General features: G+C 51.2%; 6 protein-coding genes across 6 annotated transcripts; 4 read left to right on the top strand and 2 right to left on the bottom strand.

Moving 5' to 3' along the window:
• Nucleotides 1-1,174: 1,174 nt before the first annotated feature.
• On the top strand, nucleotides 1,175-1,925 carry COCCADRAFT_37177 (uncharacterized protein; the record flags this gene model as incomplete). Its single annotated transcript, XM_007714553.1, has 2 exons — nucleotides 1,175-1,660; nucleotides 1,731-1,925. 2 exons carry the CDS (start codon nucleotides 1,175-1,177, stop codon nucleotides 1,923-1,925), a joined length of 681 nt encoding a protein of 226 aa, XP_007712743.1.
• A 67-nt stretch (nucleotides 1,926-1,992) lies between these two features.
• COCCADRAFT_97308 (uncharacterized protein) lies at nucleotides 1,993-3,735 on the bottom strand (the record flags this gene model as incomplete). The annotated part of the gene is made up of 1 exon (XM_007714552.1): nucleotides 1,993-3,735. The coding sequence occupies one exon, from the start codon at nucleotides 3,733-3,735 to the stop codon at nucleotides 1,993-1,995; it is 1,743 nt and encodes a 580-aa protein (XP_007712742.1).
• Nucleotides 3,736-4,010: 275 nt separating this feature from the next.
• Nucleotides 4,011-4,175, top strand: COCCADRAFT_97270 (uncharacterized protein; the record flags this gene model as incomplete). The annotated part of the gene is made up of 1 exon (XM_007714551.1): nucleotides 4,011-4,175. A coding segment is annotated over one exon (165 nt), but the record flags the coding sequence as incomplete, so codon positions are not given.
• A 238-nt stretch (nucleotides 4,176-4,413) lies between these two features.
• COCCADRAFT_37175 (uncharacterized protein) lies at nucleotides 4,414-7,038 on the top strand (the record flags this gene model as incomplete). Its single annotated transcript, XM_007714550.1, has 3 exons — nucleotides 4,414-5,371; nucleotide 5,737; nucleotides 6,072-7,038. 3 exons carry the CDS (start codon nucleotides 4,414-4,416, stop codon nucleotides 7,036-7,038), a joined length of 1,926 nt encoding a protein of 641 aa, XP_007712740.1.
• A 742-nt stretch (nucleotides 7,039-7,780) lies between these two features.
• On the top strand, nucleotides 7,781-8,599 carry COCCADRAFT_37174 (uncharacterized protein; the record flags this gene model as incomplete). Its single annotated transcript, XM_007714549.1, has 2 exons — nucleotides 7,781-8,008; nucleotides 8,105-8,599. The coding sequence occupies 2 exons, from the start codon at nucleotides 7,781-7,783 to the stop codon at nucleotides 8,597-8,599; spliced, it is 723 nt and encodes a 240-aa protein (XP_007712739.1).
• Nucleotides 8,600-11,506: 2,907 nt separating this feature from the next.
• Nucleotides 11,507-13,469, bottom strand: COCCADRAFT_97369 (uncharacterized protein; the record flags this gene model as incomplete). The annotated part of the gene is made up of 4 exons (XM_007714548.1): nucleotides 11,507-11,982; nucleotides 12,073-12,670; nucleotides 12,718-12,779; nucleotides 12,833-13,469. The coding sequence occupies 4 exons, from the start codon at nucleotides 13,467-13,469 to the stop codon at nucleotides 11,507-11,509; spliced, it is 1,773 nt and encodes a 590-aa protein (XP_007712738.1).
• Nucleotides 13,470-15,780: the final 2,311 nt, after the last annotated feature.

The raw sequence follows: 15,780 nt of genomic DNA, 5'->3' as shown, positions 1-15,780 counted from the left end.
AACATCACATACACTTCTTAAGTACGTTTTCAGACCCCTGTTGTAGCCTTATCTACGCGTCGGGAAACTCGGTGCGATGATGGAATGTCGCCATGGAACTGTCGTAGCCCGCACAACATTCCCGCGCTCACTTGCATCACTGGAATCATATTCAGTAGGTGGAGCGTCGTTCGCCCGCTAGCCAAGACGATGCCCAGGCGTTTGTATACTTGTGTACCCCCAGCTTCCTGATCTAGACGCATCGCCAAGGAGCAAGGCAGGCCGGGTATGCAACTCCCCCTCAACCCCGGGTATATTGCTGATCCCGTCAAAAGCCGTTGAGAAGCCGCATCAAACCCTATCCTATAACTATTCTGTAGCCTCATGTTTGATTTCAAAGATTGCTTGAAATTTGCATCTTATTTTTCTTGGGAGACAGACTATTTTCAGCACGATGTTCCTGAAGAGACGACATTGGTGTTTTGATGACGTCGCATTGGAAACAACCTCTACGTATGGTCCGCGTGGATTTGCTTGTTCCACACATGTGCGTGCAGCAAGCAGAAGCAAAAGCTTATACAACAGGCGCATGGGCAGATAGGACTCGCAATTATGAATAAGGTTTTGGTACACAAGTACCGTAAGCACGCTTGTGCTGCATGCTTGGCCAACTTGCCTATATGGGCCAGAAATCCCAACCCCTCTACTACGTTCCTTGAATCTACATGCATTCCCATTGTCACATCATACCATATTCCTAGTATTCAAAACTTCACTAATGGCTTCTTACTTCTACACAACGATCACGGTAGCAAGAAAGCACAAGGTGGAACTACACATTCATAATCAACCCCCGCTGTTGCGCAATGACACGCAATTTCGAAAGCAACGCAAGCAGCAAGCGAAATCACCAAGCAAGAACCTCAAATCGCATTTAACAACCCGAAATGCAAAGAAACTCCCGCTACCTCATCACGCAATAATGCCCGCGGAACAATGAATCGTAAACATCCACCCATTTAGGCATAGTGCCTACGAGTCATAGAATCTCAGTATTTAGAGAACGACATCCTACTCACAATACATATCCAACCTCAAACCAAAAGAATAACAACACCAATCTCTAGCCCCAATTTGGCCCTGGATCAATCACCTCTTCAACCAACCCCCACTTCCACCAAACATCACCACAATCATGCCCGCAATGCTCGACGACCCCACATCTCCCCCAATCAAGCGCACAACCCCAATCCCCTCCTTCACCCCCACCCCCGTCACCCTCCGCGACGGCACCACTCGCGGCACCATCCTCCCCTTCACCTCGCTCTCGCAGGCTCCCCCCTCCCTTCTCTCCTTCCTCTGCAACCAACTCGCCCTCGAGATCGCCGCTGGCGACACCTACCCAATGCTCGACCCTTTACCTCTTGAGGCCTTTGGCCCTTATTGGTTCAGTACTTTTGCCGCCGTCATGGTGCTCGGCGAGGGATTGAGTGTGGAGAGCGTAACGCAGATGGGGGAGGAATGGGAAGAGCGATGCTTGGGGAGTTTTTATGTAAAAGCTAATTATCCGGGGAGGAGCAGCCATGTTTGTAATGGCGGGTTTTTGGTGAATTCTGCGAAGAGGAATTTGGGGGTTGGGAAGGCGTTAGGGAGAGCGTATTTGGAGTGGGCGCCTAGACTGGTGAGTTTTTTTTTATTACAGGCGAGGATGGTGATGGGGCGTGTGTTTGTGAGCTAATGGGGAGAAACAGGGATTCACGTATTCGGTGTTTAATCTAGTGTACGAGACGAATCTTGCGTCGTGCAGGATTTGGGATTCGTTGGGGTTTGAGAGGATTGGACGGGTGAAGAAGTGTGCGGTTTTGAAGAGTTTTCCGGGGAGGAAGGTGGATGCGATTGTTTATGGGTATGATTTTGAGGAGAATGAAGATAAGGAGATAGTATAAAAGTTGTGGCGACATGTTGGATTTGGTATCCAAAACTGAAAAGAAAAAAAAATCGACCATCTACGACTTAAGAAGACCATTTCAGTTCCTCGAGCTTCTCCACGCCATATGGTACGCTCGGCGTACTCCAAGCCGCGCCCTCGGCACTCTTGATTTGAGGCACAGGCTTCAAAATGCTCAACCTCTTGCTGTCAAACGCACTGTTCTCAAAGCACTGGTACCACCCACAGTTCTCCTCGAGGTATTGTCCAATAACCTTTTTCCAACCCTTGTAAACCGTTACCAGCAAGTCAAGCACATGGTGACTTCCACGCATATCACCCCACTGGAACCTCTCCTGGCACTCCTTAACCGTCTCAAGCGGATAGAGCCCAACATCCTCACGCAGCGCATACGCGTTCACACCAACAAGCGAAGAATGAACCTGATAACTTCCTCCCTTAACCGCGCGGTCACGCAGAGCCTGCATTGCGCCTACAGCTCCAAGGACTCCAGTCGACATATCTGAAATAGGCAGACTAGGCAGCACAGCCTCGTTCTTTGGAAGCTGTTGTGTGATTTCCAGTGCCTTACCTGTGACGTACGCAGACCCAGCAGCAGCATCAGCAATTTGTTGCCAGCCAGGGCGCTCCTTGTAGTATCCGTCTGGTCCATAGCAGTTCTCAGATACGTAGACGATGCCCTTGCCTCTCTTACCGGCCATCTCGAGCATGTCATCGAGACCTAGACCGTACTTAGCCATCTTACCCATGCGGAAACCTTGGATAAAGACGTCGGCGTCTGCGAGGAGGGATTGCAGATATATCCTGTCAGACTCTTTACGGAGGTCTACGGTTGAAGTACGCTTTCCGGCGTTGAGCGTGAGTTGCATGATGTTGATGTCGGGGAGATGGGGTGGGTTGAGGCGGATGACGTCCGCACCGAATGCTGCGAGGATGGTGCCGACTTCTGGGCCAGCAATGACGCGGGTGAGTTCGACGATTTTTACGCCGGCGAGGGGCCTGGGGTCTTGTGGGTTCAGAGGTGGGAAGCTGATGGGCGGGGTGGGGATAGCTTGGTTCTGTTGCTTGACGTTGACGAGTGGGTGTGCGGCTAGTGACTTGCCCATTGTCGACTCGTTCCATTGCTGGGGTGTGAAGCAGATGGAGCCACAGAGGCCGTTCATCAAGTTCTTGAGTTCGAGCTCTGCAGGGCTAAATTTCTTGGTATGTTCTGCAATGAGCGCTGCAGCTTCTTCGTTGGACGAGACCGGAGAGCTGGGGTCGATACCGATCATCTCGAGGGTTGGAGGAGCATTCATACTTCCATGAAGGGAGTACCATGTCTCAGGATCTTTGGTAGGATATAGGGCGGTTGCACGGTATTTGAGTGGTGTATCTGTCCAGCCCTGCTCCCAGTCTGGAAGCAATCCACCAAGCTTCTTTTGTGCTGACATGCTCAAGACATCTTCTCCGTTGAGAAACGCCGTGGCAATGCAACCGAACCACATTGCAGCGTGAGTAGTGTTCACAGTGATCTCGCGCTTGTCGTCTTTGGCGCCTCTTATTGCGAGTATCTCATCTCCGAGGACACCACACATAGCATGCAGGGCAGCAGCGACGGATGTTGCCTTGATGGGTCCTGGGATGACAGGATACTCCTCACCAGTGAACTTGACTTTTGAGAGAATGCTTTCATCCTGGGTGAAGCCGGGTGTTTGTGATACGAGCTGACGGAAGATGCGTGCGGTATCTTGCGGGACGGGAACAAAGGTCTTGTCTGTGTAGGTTCCAGGGCCATAAACATCCGGGATACGATCTGAATTGGCCATGATGGGTGGGTGAAGGTGATTAACAGTAGGATAGATTAGGGTATAATGAATAAATGAAACTGTGTGATGAAGTGTTTTGGTAGAGTTGTGGAAGATGATGAGCAAATGCTAGTCTACTTACGCAAGGCCTCTCTTATATCGTCTATCTTGAAGTTCTCTGACCAGGTTCTTCACCTACAAGATCCTTCAGAATCTACGGATACGTGCCTCCGATCCAGTAGAGAAGGAGATAGTTCGGACATACTTCATCATTTCCTCCCTCATCCTCGTACGAATACCATCATCCGTGCAGGGCTATGAGGTGTGCCGCGCTATTCCATATTTGCTATGTAGTAAGTTGGCCGAGATCTCCCGCGCGCCACTTTTCCTTGCACGGGCATGACCTCTGCGAGCTTGCATCATATCTTCGAACGTTGCTGAAAGATATTTTCCAGATGTGATGCAGGAACGGGGTCCATAGATATCGGTCCGGTCCGGTCAATTGGCGATCACATCGGCGGTCTGACATCATTCGGTGATCAATCGGTGTTATGGTCTCTCGTGCGAACGTCTCTTGACAGACACAGCGATTTGCGATGGGATGCTTGCAGGTAGTAGAAATTTATATGTACAAGATGGGAACATAGTGCTTAGGTCCGAGTATTTTCAAGTCATCGATTTTCATATCCTCAATTCAGGATGCCACACTCAACAACTTCAGTGCCAATTCAGTACATCACTGTCATCGGCAGTGGCTCAATCGGAGCATCATGGGCTGCTCTCTTCCTCGCGCAAGGCCTCAAAGTGACGGCGTTTGATATCAATCCAGCCGCCGAAGCAACGCTGCGAAAGCTCGTCAAAAACGCACTCCCTGTGCTGAAATCTCTGGGCTTACTCAAGAACCCTAATACATCTCCCGGGGACATCACTTTCACTACCGACCTCGCTACAGCCCTCAAAGATGCCGACTTTGTGCAAGAGAATGGACCGGAGCGCCTTGATCTCAAGCAGCAACTGTTCAGCAACATGGCCGCCTTTGTGCGCCCCGACACAATCATCGCCACCTCATCAAGCGGCCTGACTTGCACATCCATCCAGTCTGGTATGGGTGCGGATACACACCCAGAGCGCATCGTAATCGGACATCCCTTTAACCCGCCGCATTTGATCCCGCTCGTAGAAGTCGTTGGTGGCGAGCAAACCGCGCCAGAGACGATTGAGTGCACAATGGCGTTCTACACAGCTATCGGCAAGAAAGCTGTACACGTCAAGAAGGAAGTGGTTGGACACATTGCCAACCGACTACAGGCAGCACTCATGCGCGAGATGCTGCACATGGTTCAAAACGATATTTGCAGCATCTCAGATATCGACGATGCCATGGCGTATGGACCAGGACTACGCTGGGGTATTATGGGTCCTAATGCGCTATTTCATCTTGCAGGCGGCGAGCAGGGTGCACAGCACATGGCGGATCATCTTTTGGGACCTCTGACTACGTGGTGGGCACAAAAGGATCCTATACTAGATGATGATCTAAAGAAGAAGTGGGTTGAGGGCACAACAGAAGCAGTTGCTGAGAGGAAATTTGATGACTTGGTCACACAGCGGGATTCAGAGTTAGTTAGACTGTTAAATTTAAGGAAGAAATGGGATGGTTATGCGGAAGAGAGGAAGAACTAGTAGATTGTAAGACTAGGAGAAGATAAATTGATACCCTTCGGGATTTACTTTACAATTTCTATTGTCGTGATTACAACAAAGTCAATTTCTATAGTACATCGACTATCATCTACTCAGACATTACAATGAACTCCGCATATCAAAATCATATTTTGAATTTGCTTTCCCATCTACGATTATTCTCTGCGAATCATGACGTCATCCCACGTGGCGCTGCGGACCAGGGGCTACGTAGTGGCGATGGACCCTTCGGTCAAATTGTCTCTTTTTTAGATACACATACATCTTCTTTGCCTCTCTACATGATCTACAAAATTCAAACTGAAATTTACGTCACAGGGTGAGGTTGACATATCAGCTCCGTTGAGATATTTTCCTGGAGAGATGGTAAGTTTACCGTGACGGCGCACGCACAAGTTCGGCCGAGCAAACTAGCACGCCCGACTTTGCAAACGTGCACGAAAAGTGGGATGGGCATGAAAGACGCGTATGGAGTCGGTGTATGGTGGATCCGAGTTTGGCCCGAATAGGTTTGTAGTGGTAACTGGAGTGGTGCTGGTATGTATGTATATAGAAGGTTGAGGAGCTGGGAAGTGGAAGACTAACACCTCACGAAAATTTGCCAACTGTATCTTCTTCAATAAATTCGAGTTTCTTTTCACTGCACAAATCAGATTATATCAAATCATTACATTGGGATATCCTACAACGCACACTATGCCGTCAATCACTGAGCTACCCCAGAAAGCTCCGTCGAAACAGCGTCTCTACATCCTCGACGCATCACTATCCTCACCCAACCACTCTGGCGGCCGCATCGTCTCCTGCAATACAGATGGCAGCGACTTGCAGCCTGTCGTCTCGTCGCTACCAACACTGCCAGACGGAGTGACAATTGATCACAACAATGGCACTATGTGGTGGACAAACATGGGCACTGCGCTCTCCACCAACACAGGCAGCATAGAGACAGCCTCACTAGACGGCTCCAACCGCCGGATTATCGTCCCTACTGGCACAAAGGGCGTCTGGACGCCCAAGCAAATTACTCTGGCAAAGGAAAGTCGCACTCTTTACTGGTGCGACCGTGAAGGCATGAAAGTCATGCGCATGCCACTGGCAACAGAGGAGCCTGAAGTACTCATATCAACGGGCGATCCAAATATCACAGCAGATGCAGCAGATACGCGGAATTGGTGTGTCGGTATTGCTGTCGACGAACGCAGAGGTTGGTTCTACTGGACGCAAAAGGGCGCATCAAAGGGAAATGCCGGTGCCATCTACCGCGCACGCATCGATAACACGGAGGTGCGTGAGAAGGTTTTCGAGAACCTACCTGAGCCGATTGACCTAGAGCTGGATGAGGAGAATGCCGTGTTGTACTGGACGGACCGTGGGGATCCGCCGAGGGGTAACACATTGAACAGAGCGTTTGTTGGAGGCGGCGAGGAGCCAATTGGGGGAATTGAAATCCTTGCAAGCCGATTTCATGAGACTATTGGGCTTGCGTTAGACCTGGAGAAGGGCGTTGTGTATGTAAGTGACCTTGCGGGTGGCGTGTATGCGGTTGATCTTCAGACACGAAAGAAGAAGGTATTATTCCCCGAGTTAGGGGATTTGACTGGCATTGCGATTTTGTAGATATTTATAATACATAATTCTAGCATGATCCTGTTCAATACATTTGCTCAACTTATAGTCGTTTAGCTCGTATCTAGAGCTGGGCGATTTACTTGGATTAGTGAATAGGGCTTTGGATGCACAACATAATATACTGAACACACCAAAAATAAATTTTGATTTGTCTCTTCACCTAGGAGACTTGGTTTGCTGATATTTGCTCAGATGGTAGCAGCCTCACTATAGTACTCGGTTCGGCCGTTACGATGATCCCGGCAAAACAAGGCCAAAAAAATCGGCAACCCACTAGAAGCCTCTTAGATGTGAACGCAAAAAAACTGATAGTGTGACCTAACCAGGGGTCGAACCTGGAATCTCTTGATATTGAACTTAATCGTAGTCAAGCGCCTTGCCATTGGGCCATTAGGCCAGTTGTTCTGATGATGAAGGTTTTTGAAACGCTATCAAATATATACTCTTTTCACAATTTGCACGGCAGCACTGAACTGGCGGGGTATGCACTCAACGTCATCTGCCCCACTATACTCTCTCTCTCCAATTCGACCACACACACATCGTTTCAGCACCCACTGCCTCGCATCATGGCTTCCTTACGATTAGGCAGAAGCCTGATCTTGTGCCTGCTCTCCATTGGCACTGCCGTGACTTGAACACTGTTCCCTCACATTTACCTTTTCCGATTCCTACGATCTTTGCATCCTATAGCAATCGCACAAACTTCTATATCACGATCGCCAGAACCATGTCACGAAGAAACAGTGCCATGTATACCCCTCACCCGCTGACCGCGCAATTCGATAGCGCAAAGTTCATGGTTGGCGGGGGAGTAGCTATCTTCCATCTTGCAACTGGGCGCGTGGTACTATGCAGCTACGAGCAACACGGGCGCAAAGTATATTTCTTGCCCAAAGGACGACGAGATGCAGGCGAAGAGAGTGGAACAGGTGCAGAGCGAGAGGGGTATGAAGAGGTGGGTCCCAACACAAGTCTATCAGCATTTTCCAGAGGAAAAAAAGAGTCTGTAGATTGTTTTCGCAAGAGCTAATGCAATACGCAATATACAAAGTCAGGGTATCGAAACCGGCTTCTCCCTCTACCAACAAAGCATTGCCAACCGCAAGCTCATCCACGTGTCCACGCTGCGACGCATACCGCCGAGCCCGTTCTGTTACAGTTGATGCCGTTGCGAGAGTATCAGTATGTGGTTTATTGGTACATTTCGGAGACGCTGCCGCCGTTGCTCGAGGGGGATCTCGAAACAGAACCGGGATCGCCGTACAAACCTCCACCGCGTTATCCGGAGAATCTCTCATTGAGAGCGAGAATTGCGATGGAGCCACAGGGGTACGAGCCTAGACATCACGAGGGCACGGGCGTGGATAATATGGAGAGGCAATTCAAGAGCGAGTTATGCAGTGCGGAAGATGCGATAAAGAAGTTGGGCCAGGGCCACATGATGGGTGAGGCTATGGCGGATGTAGTTAGGAAAGGGTGGGAAGGAATCCAAAAGAGGTTCGAGATGGAAGATGCAGCCACGCAGCAAAGTCCCGAAGCAGTTTGAACCTTCCGAGTTTGTTAATTTGGAGATTGCACATAGCAGGGTATTCAGCACCATATCGCAATCTCCACATGCCAGCCAACGTCTAAGTTTTTTTTTCTGTACCGAGTGCCCTACGTCACTTGGATGTTGCTGTTGTAAACAAAAACTCCCACGGTCTAGACCCTGGCTATCTGCCGGCAGCAGTATGCCATGCATACTGTAGAGTGCCTACGCCTGTCTATACCTTAGCGAATCCTTCTATACATACAAGGTTCCAACAGGAACATCAATAGTCCCAACATTATCCTGGTAAGACCCTGTGCCACATTAACCGAACCACTACTGTACACCTACAATCCCAATCTGAACAGCGAATATTACCTGCGCACGCGACTAAGAAGGAAGGCGACCACGTGGAAGAGCACAGTTGGGGTAAATTAGCCGGTGAGAGAGCCCGGTTATTGAACTACCACACATATCGCAAGGTCGCGAGGGGCAAGGTCGCAACTTGGAATGCAATGCAATGCAGATAGCAAATACCTGATTGAACGTTGAGTTCTTTCTGGCCGACTGCAATACTGGCACCATATAATCCTATGGCCATTTAACCACGGACTTCCTACCTGATGTTGTTCGTCCTGGCCCAATGCGAAGAGCAAGGTTCATAAGTCCGTACGCAGTGGTTGCATCGTCTATACTGCATGTCGCCATGCCTCGCATCAACATCGAGATTCAGAGGTAAACAAACAGCTTAACTGAATAAGATCAACGGAACGCATGATGACTGCACGTGCATCCGTGTCATATCGATCTGCACGGAAAACAGTCAGCAAGACGGGAGCAAGAAGGGGGATGTTCGGATCGAACTCTCCTCCCTTCCTCGCTACAACGCACTTTGACCGGCAAAGATATCACGGTACACTACGCATGCCGCAACCAGACATCTCGTGCCCTTTTTCCAAGCCCCTCTAAGAACCCATTTGTTTCAAGTCCACGGACGCACAGGGTTTGCCAAGTAAGTAGAACGTGTGCGTACGTTTGACATTGCCCAAGATACCGGAAGGCAAGGGTTGTCGTGACGACTCAGCCAGCCGTATGTAAACTTTATATCTGTTTTTTCCCGCTCCCGCTTACACAAACACTGGGTAGCCACGGGTGCAACTTTGGGTAAAAAGCTGCAGTCTTTGTGTATCAGAAGTACTTGTGTAGATACATATTTCGGTGAAGTTTGATACGGAAAAAAAGGAAAATAAACATGACGGCGGCACTGGATATTCCGCCAATCTCCCCAAAGTATTTACTTTTCCTGGACCGCGGATATGACATTCTTCTCACATACGTACGCGCCACGCCATCATCTTACCCACTTCTCATCTCCACCTATGCCCCCCTCCCATCCCTACCCACCCAAACAACACACACACTCTCTCTCCTACAGCAAACCACTATGAGAGAAAAAACCCCACCCACAAGCACCATTACTTACCGCTCTCCGAAAACATACAACAAGCACCCCATCTCCAATTACACCCCCCACCCCTCCCCCACCTGAAACAACCGGCCCGTTAACCAACCTAATCAAACGAAAAAAAACCTAATCTGCCCCCACCCCCCAGAAAAAACAATAAAGTAATGATCAACTCAAGCGAGAGAGAGACAAAAGCTAGAGAATGACACAGCGCTTACAAACACACCGTTACCCCTGTGCCTGAGACAAATAATAGGCGCCAGGGCTACCAGGAAGAAAACAAGCAGCCGGCTCAGAGCGGGCGCCAAAAAAGGGCTCATGTAAAACGGTAACATTGGTTTACCTTGGAGTTCCGGCACGTTATGACTAACTTCGTATGTAACGTCGGGAGTACTATACAAAAAGAGAGAGAGAGAGGGGTAACTTTACTTCTGTTTCAAAGCAGTGGCAATCATCACACGCCGTTGCTTTGCCGTAAGTATTTTCTGTCTAGGTCCGGCAGCGAAGGAGAGAAAAAAAAACACCCCCTTCAACGTCGTGATACGCAAGTGTACCAAAGTCGCAATTCCCTTATCAACGGGGATACTTGATTGGTGGCCTGGGCATACACATACTGCAGTAGCACAGCACACTCACATACATGCTACATAACAAGGCTTGCAGGCTTTGCAAGCCTGTCAGAATACCGGATATGGGCGGGGGACTCCACCTACGTGCAGGTTGCAGGCGAAGAGAGGGGGGGCTGGCTAACACTAAGCTTGCGCAAGCTAGAAGACATTAGCGTGGCGATCGCTGCAGGGGTTAGTGTGCGAAGAGCAGGCGAAGAGTGGAAGAATGGGGGAAGGAGGGGAAGGAACAAAGGTAGACATGGATTCTTGGGCTTGTTTTGATATTTTTTTTAACTCTAGAAATTGGTTATATTGAAAATATGTACAACAAGGTAGAAATTGCGAGATAAGGTAGGTACACCGCCACCACCCCCCCTTGGCCGTGGGAAAACGCCGAATCGGGATATTTGCCGCGCCCTGAAGAGAGAGGAAAAAAAAGAGGAATCATGCAAACGTAGTGACGGGGATAACATTGAATAGCTAAACCATTAGCCCGTTTTGTCTTCGGGCACACCCACCGAAAGGTTTCCCCGACCACGTGTTGCTTGTTTTGTCTTCGTGACCTGATCCACAGGATATAAAAAAGGATCTTAAAAGGAGTGTGAGGGAAAATATTGGAGCCATATCAGATGGAGGGTATGATGTGGTTTGAAAAAGAAAGGAAGCTAATGTGTACAGCGAAGTAGATGTGCATGTGTAGATAATCCTCTTTGTGTTGCGCATCCGGACGTTGATTTCCCCTTCCAAATAAACATGAGACAAGATTTCAACGATCAAGTGATAGACGCTTGCAAAGGAAAAGACATGGTATTGCCGAGTTGGGGCAAGATCAGACATGACGTGACAGGTGCTTTACCACGAGAAAGACTCCTCGCGGAAGTCGACGTTCCACTGGGTCTCGCGGTTGCGGACCGCGCGGCGGAGCTCATCAGCGAGGCCACCGGTACCGCATGTGGTGACACAGGCGGCACCGATACCCTCTTGCATCTCCTGGTCGACCAAGGCCTGAACGTTAGGTCGACCGGGGAACATCTGAACACTTGAAGAGGGGGAGTGGATTTCCTTGGTGCTGCGGGGGCGGGTGACGAAGAGCAGAATCTTGAGGATCTCGCGACGACGTGGCATGGAAAGGATCTGTGTCATCCATGTACGGATCCACTCCAAGTGCTCAGGCGACTGGATGATCCAAACAAGAGTGAGGCGACGGGTAGCAACAGTGCCGTTTGCATAGCCGGCAACGATATCACGCACGTGGGGGACCTGGTGCGTGATACCGATACCAGCAGCCCAAAGCATGACGGTGCCATAGGAGCTAAGGTCCTCACCACCTATTAGGGTAACCGTTAGCGTAGTTCGGCAGTATTGGTTTAATATGCGCAAATTGCAAAGACTTTACAGAAACAGGATTCTAGACTTACCATAAGGACCTTCGACATAGGCTGAGCAGGAAAATCGCTTGGCAGCGGAGAGATCGGCCTTTTGGAACAGCTTGTCGGTAAAACCTGTGCGGCGGCGGATGATGAAGGACATGCTGGTCTTGTGGTGCTCGAGGATATCCTGGCGGTTCATGGGGAGACCCTTCTCATCGGCAGAGGAAGAGGCAATGCTGAGGTCCTCCTCTTCCTCGCTCCACGCGATGGAGAAGGGGTGGTTGGTCCAGAGACCGACAGAGGGGATGTACAAGTAAGCGTGCTGGCCAGGGCGGAAGTTCCAGGGGCGTGCCATGCGGACAGTGACACGGAGGGCATCTCCGGGAAGGACTTCAACGTCGCAGGCAGTGCCACCATTTCCAACGTTGCGCATGACAAGGCGAACAAATCGCCAGGTACGCTCCATACCCCAGAGGGCGATGACTCCGTAGAGCATGCGCTGCTGCTCGCGATCCTTGAGGTGAACCCATACGGCGCCGAGCGAGAGCGCAGCACCGACAATGTGGCCGTGCAGGAAAACCTCATAGAAGGAGTGGCGGATGGGCGAGGGTGACTGGATCAGGAGGAAGACAAATGCGACAGTTCCCTGTACGTGTTAGGGGGCGATGGAAAAGAATCTCACGTGAGACTTACAATGAAACCGCTCATGATGAATTCACTCTGGGTGATTGAGGCTTGAACAGCGACCCAGCCCTCTGCATCTTCGTTAGTACTGATTTGTTTACGATTGGCGTGATTTTGAACTCACTGGAGTGAACCTTGTTGGCCATCCAGCAGACGGTGTGGGCAATTGCCTCGAGGACAACGATTCGCCCAAACCAGCGGTGGACCAAGTTCATGGTATCGAAAGAGATGCCAGTGAGCTTGATGATGGGGTTGTTGCGGCCAGCAAGTAGGAACAATGGGATCATGTTGATGACGGCCATGATACCAGAGCGGCTGAGGAGCTCACCGGCACCCGAGGCAAAGCTGCTGTAGTCAATTCTCCACACGCAGAAGCCGATGTTGACAGCAAAGTAGCCGACGAGGAAAAAGGTCTGCAGGCGGCTGGGCAGTGTTCCAACGCCAATGGCAGAGGAGAGCTTGAACTCGCGGTGGTGACGGGTGCGGAAGAGAGGAGCATCGAGACAGTGCTTCTTGAAGGCGGCATAAGTGCGGTTGGGAATGGCGAAGTAGCGCTGGGTGTCGTTGTTCAGGCATGTGACAGTTCGGATGTAGCGCACAAAGTAGAGAATGACTTGGTAGACGAAGAAAACGACGACAATGATCCACCAGATGTATCCAAGGTAGTGCTGTACGTCGACGTTCTCGAGGCCAGCAGTGGGATCTTCTTCTCCATGGCCAGCGCGCTTGGCGAGGCCCGCAGCAGCTTCCATCAGAGACATGGCTGGAAGGAGTGAGCAGTTGTCGAGAGTGGGGCCAAGATGAGAGTAGGATCAATCGCTGTGGCAGGCGGGGATGATGTTATGTAGGGAGTGTACTCTGTCTTGGCCAGCAAACGACAGATTGGTGCAGTGGAGCAAGGTCTAGAAGAAGCAGTTGATATGGCGTGCGTGATGACCCAGCCTTAACAGATGGTGCTTTAGCTTGGGGGTGACTGGGTAGGGTGTGCAGGATTGACGCGAGTTGGCGCAGCGTGGACAATGGCCGAATCGGTCAGGTTAATATGCAGCAGGCCAAGTGGGCGATTGAGTGGAATCCAGATGCCAGGGAGGGTAAGCTGCACTGATGGTCGACTGGGTATGGGTAAATCGCCAACCAGGGGATGAGAGAGAAAGAGCCGGCGGGGGAAGCGAGACCAAGCACCTGGGTTGGACGAAGAAAAGCAGAGCCAGGCGAACCACGGCGATAAAAGAGCGACTATTGGGGGGGGTTGAACGAGCGAGTGAGGAGAGGGAGAGAAGAGAAGGCGTCTTGGGCGCGAGGGCCGCGTGGATAAAGGAAAGGGAGCGTGGTGGGTTTGATTATTGCTGGTAGCAGCAGCCTCAGGATTGGAGGACAGGGCTGGGGCGGAGGGCAGGGATGGTGCCTGAAGGCGGCCGGCTAGGGCCCCCGGATGCTGAAACGGAACGGAGTCGAGGACGAGCGAACGCCACGCCACACAAGAGCCATGGACCAGCTGCGAGCTGCACGCTGACGACCCTGTTTCATCGCTTCCGAACTCTCCCATACTCTCTCTCTCGCTGTGTTGCTCGCCCGTGTGCACGTCATCGCGCCCTTCTCCATCCATCGTGATACACACGCCAACCGCCTGCCACGCCCCCAGGCACACCCGTACGCACGCTGCCGACGCACAGCGCCTGGGCGAACAATGCCCCGGCCTGTCACTCTCCTATGCCAGCCTTGGCCCACCCAGGACCACCCTTCGTCATCCATCTATCCACGACTCCTCCGTCTCCGCCTCCGTCTCTTTGCGGTATAACGGCCGTCGTACAGCGGCCGCCTACTTGGACACGCACTCCATCTACCCGTTCCCGCCGGTGCGACCAAGCCAGCGACCGCATCCTCCAAAATCTGCCGCCCGCACATGGGGCGCCACAATCCGCCGTGCCCCTTCCTTTCCCCCATACTCTGCAGTAGATCTAATTTGCCTTGAGCCTCAACATCAATCTGCAAACTTCCACTCATCCCTTTGTCACCACTAGCACCCGGCCGCACACTCGGCCGCCCGCATGTTTGCCTTGAACCGTTGCTGGGAACATGCATGAATGTCACTGCGCCGCCCCGGCCATGTCTGCCCCGAAACACCTCGATTCCAATCGTGGCCACTCCTCGGGTCCTGCATAAATCGCCGTGTCGATTCTTCCGTCATGCGGAGAGACCCTCTGGTTGCTGTCAAAACCACAACCGCCGCTTGTTTAGTGTGTCGATTCAGATAAACGCCCTCTTGGATATGCCCTGTCCGGCCCCCGCACAAACCGCATTCTATTTGCGCGACTCGGATACGCTTGCCCTATGCCATCGTCGCGCCCTCCGCCTTTTGCAAAGCGAGTCGAGACTGCCAACGGAAATTTCCATGCAAGCCCGAAGTGACTCCACTGCCATCAGGTGTTGTCACGCCCCAAGTACCATCAACCCTATTTCCATGTGCGCACGGCCAAAAACGCCTATACTGTTTAATTTACCAAAGATTCAGTCACAAAGCGACTTCATCTAGAAGGTACCAGGCTCCGTCTACCCTAGCCTGCATGCCCATATACACATACTACACACATAGAGTACGTACATACATACTTACATGTTTACATCGACTTGGTGGTAGAGTCATGGGCTCCATTCGCATCGTCCGCTAGCAGGGTGAAGAAGGAGACGCCGGCTTGGGACTGGCAACTGCGATAGGACCATGCATGGTTCGGAAAACCTCCTTCACTTGCTTCCTCAATCTTGTCCAGTCGATGGCGATGGAGCATCCTGACAGACAGTGTGGAAAGCGGGACATGCCCAAGGCACTTCCTGTCAGTCCTAGCCGCTCAGGTAGTACCGCACTCTAGGTCAAGACTGACTCACGACGTACTCGAAGGTGACAATGTTAGCATAACACCAGGAATCCTGTGAAACTACTAGATTGCCACTGTTTCACGCAAATGATGGCGTGCCCGCCTTGGCCCCACGCTCTCGAAACTTCCTCAACCGTTCCTCTTGGAGTCACGTCGTTTCAGAGACGGGCGCCTCTCGCTTTTCTTTTTTGGTTTCGAG

The sequence above is a fragment of the Bipolaris zeicola genome (genome assembly GCF_000523435.1).
Source record: "Bipolaris zeicola 26-R-13 unplaced genomic scaffold scaffold_83, whole genome shotgun sequence".
Classification (NCBI taxonomy): Eukaryota; Fungi; Ascomycota; class Dothideomycetes; order Pleosporales; family Pleosporaceae; genus Bipolaris; species Bipolaris zeicola.
The sequence above is the reverse complement of the archived record's forward strand: the minus strand, read 5'-3'. Positions and strand labels throughout refer to the sequence as shown.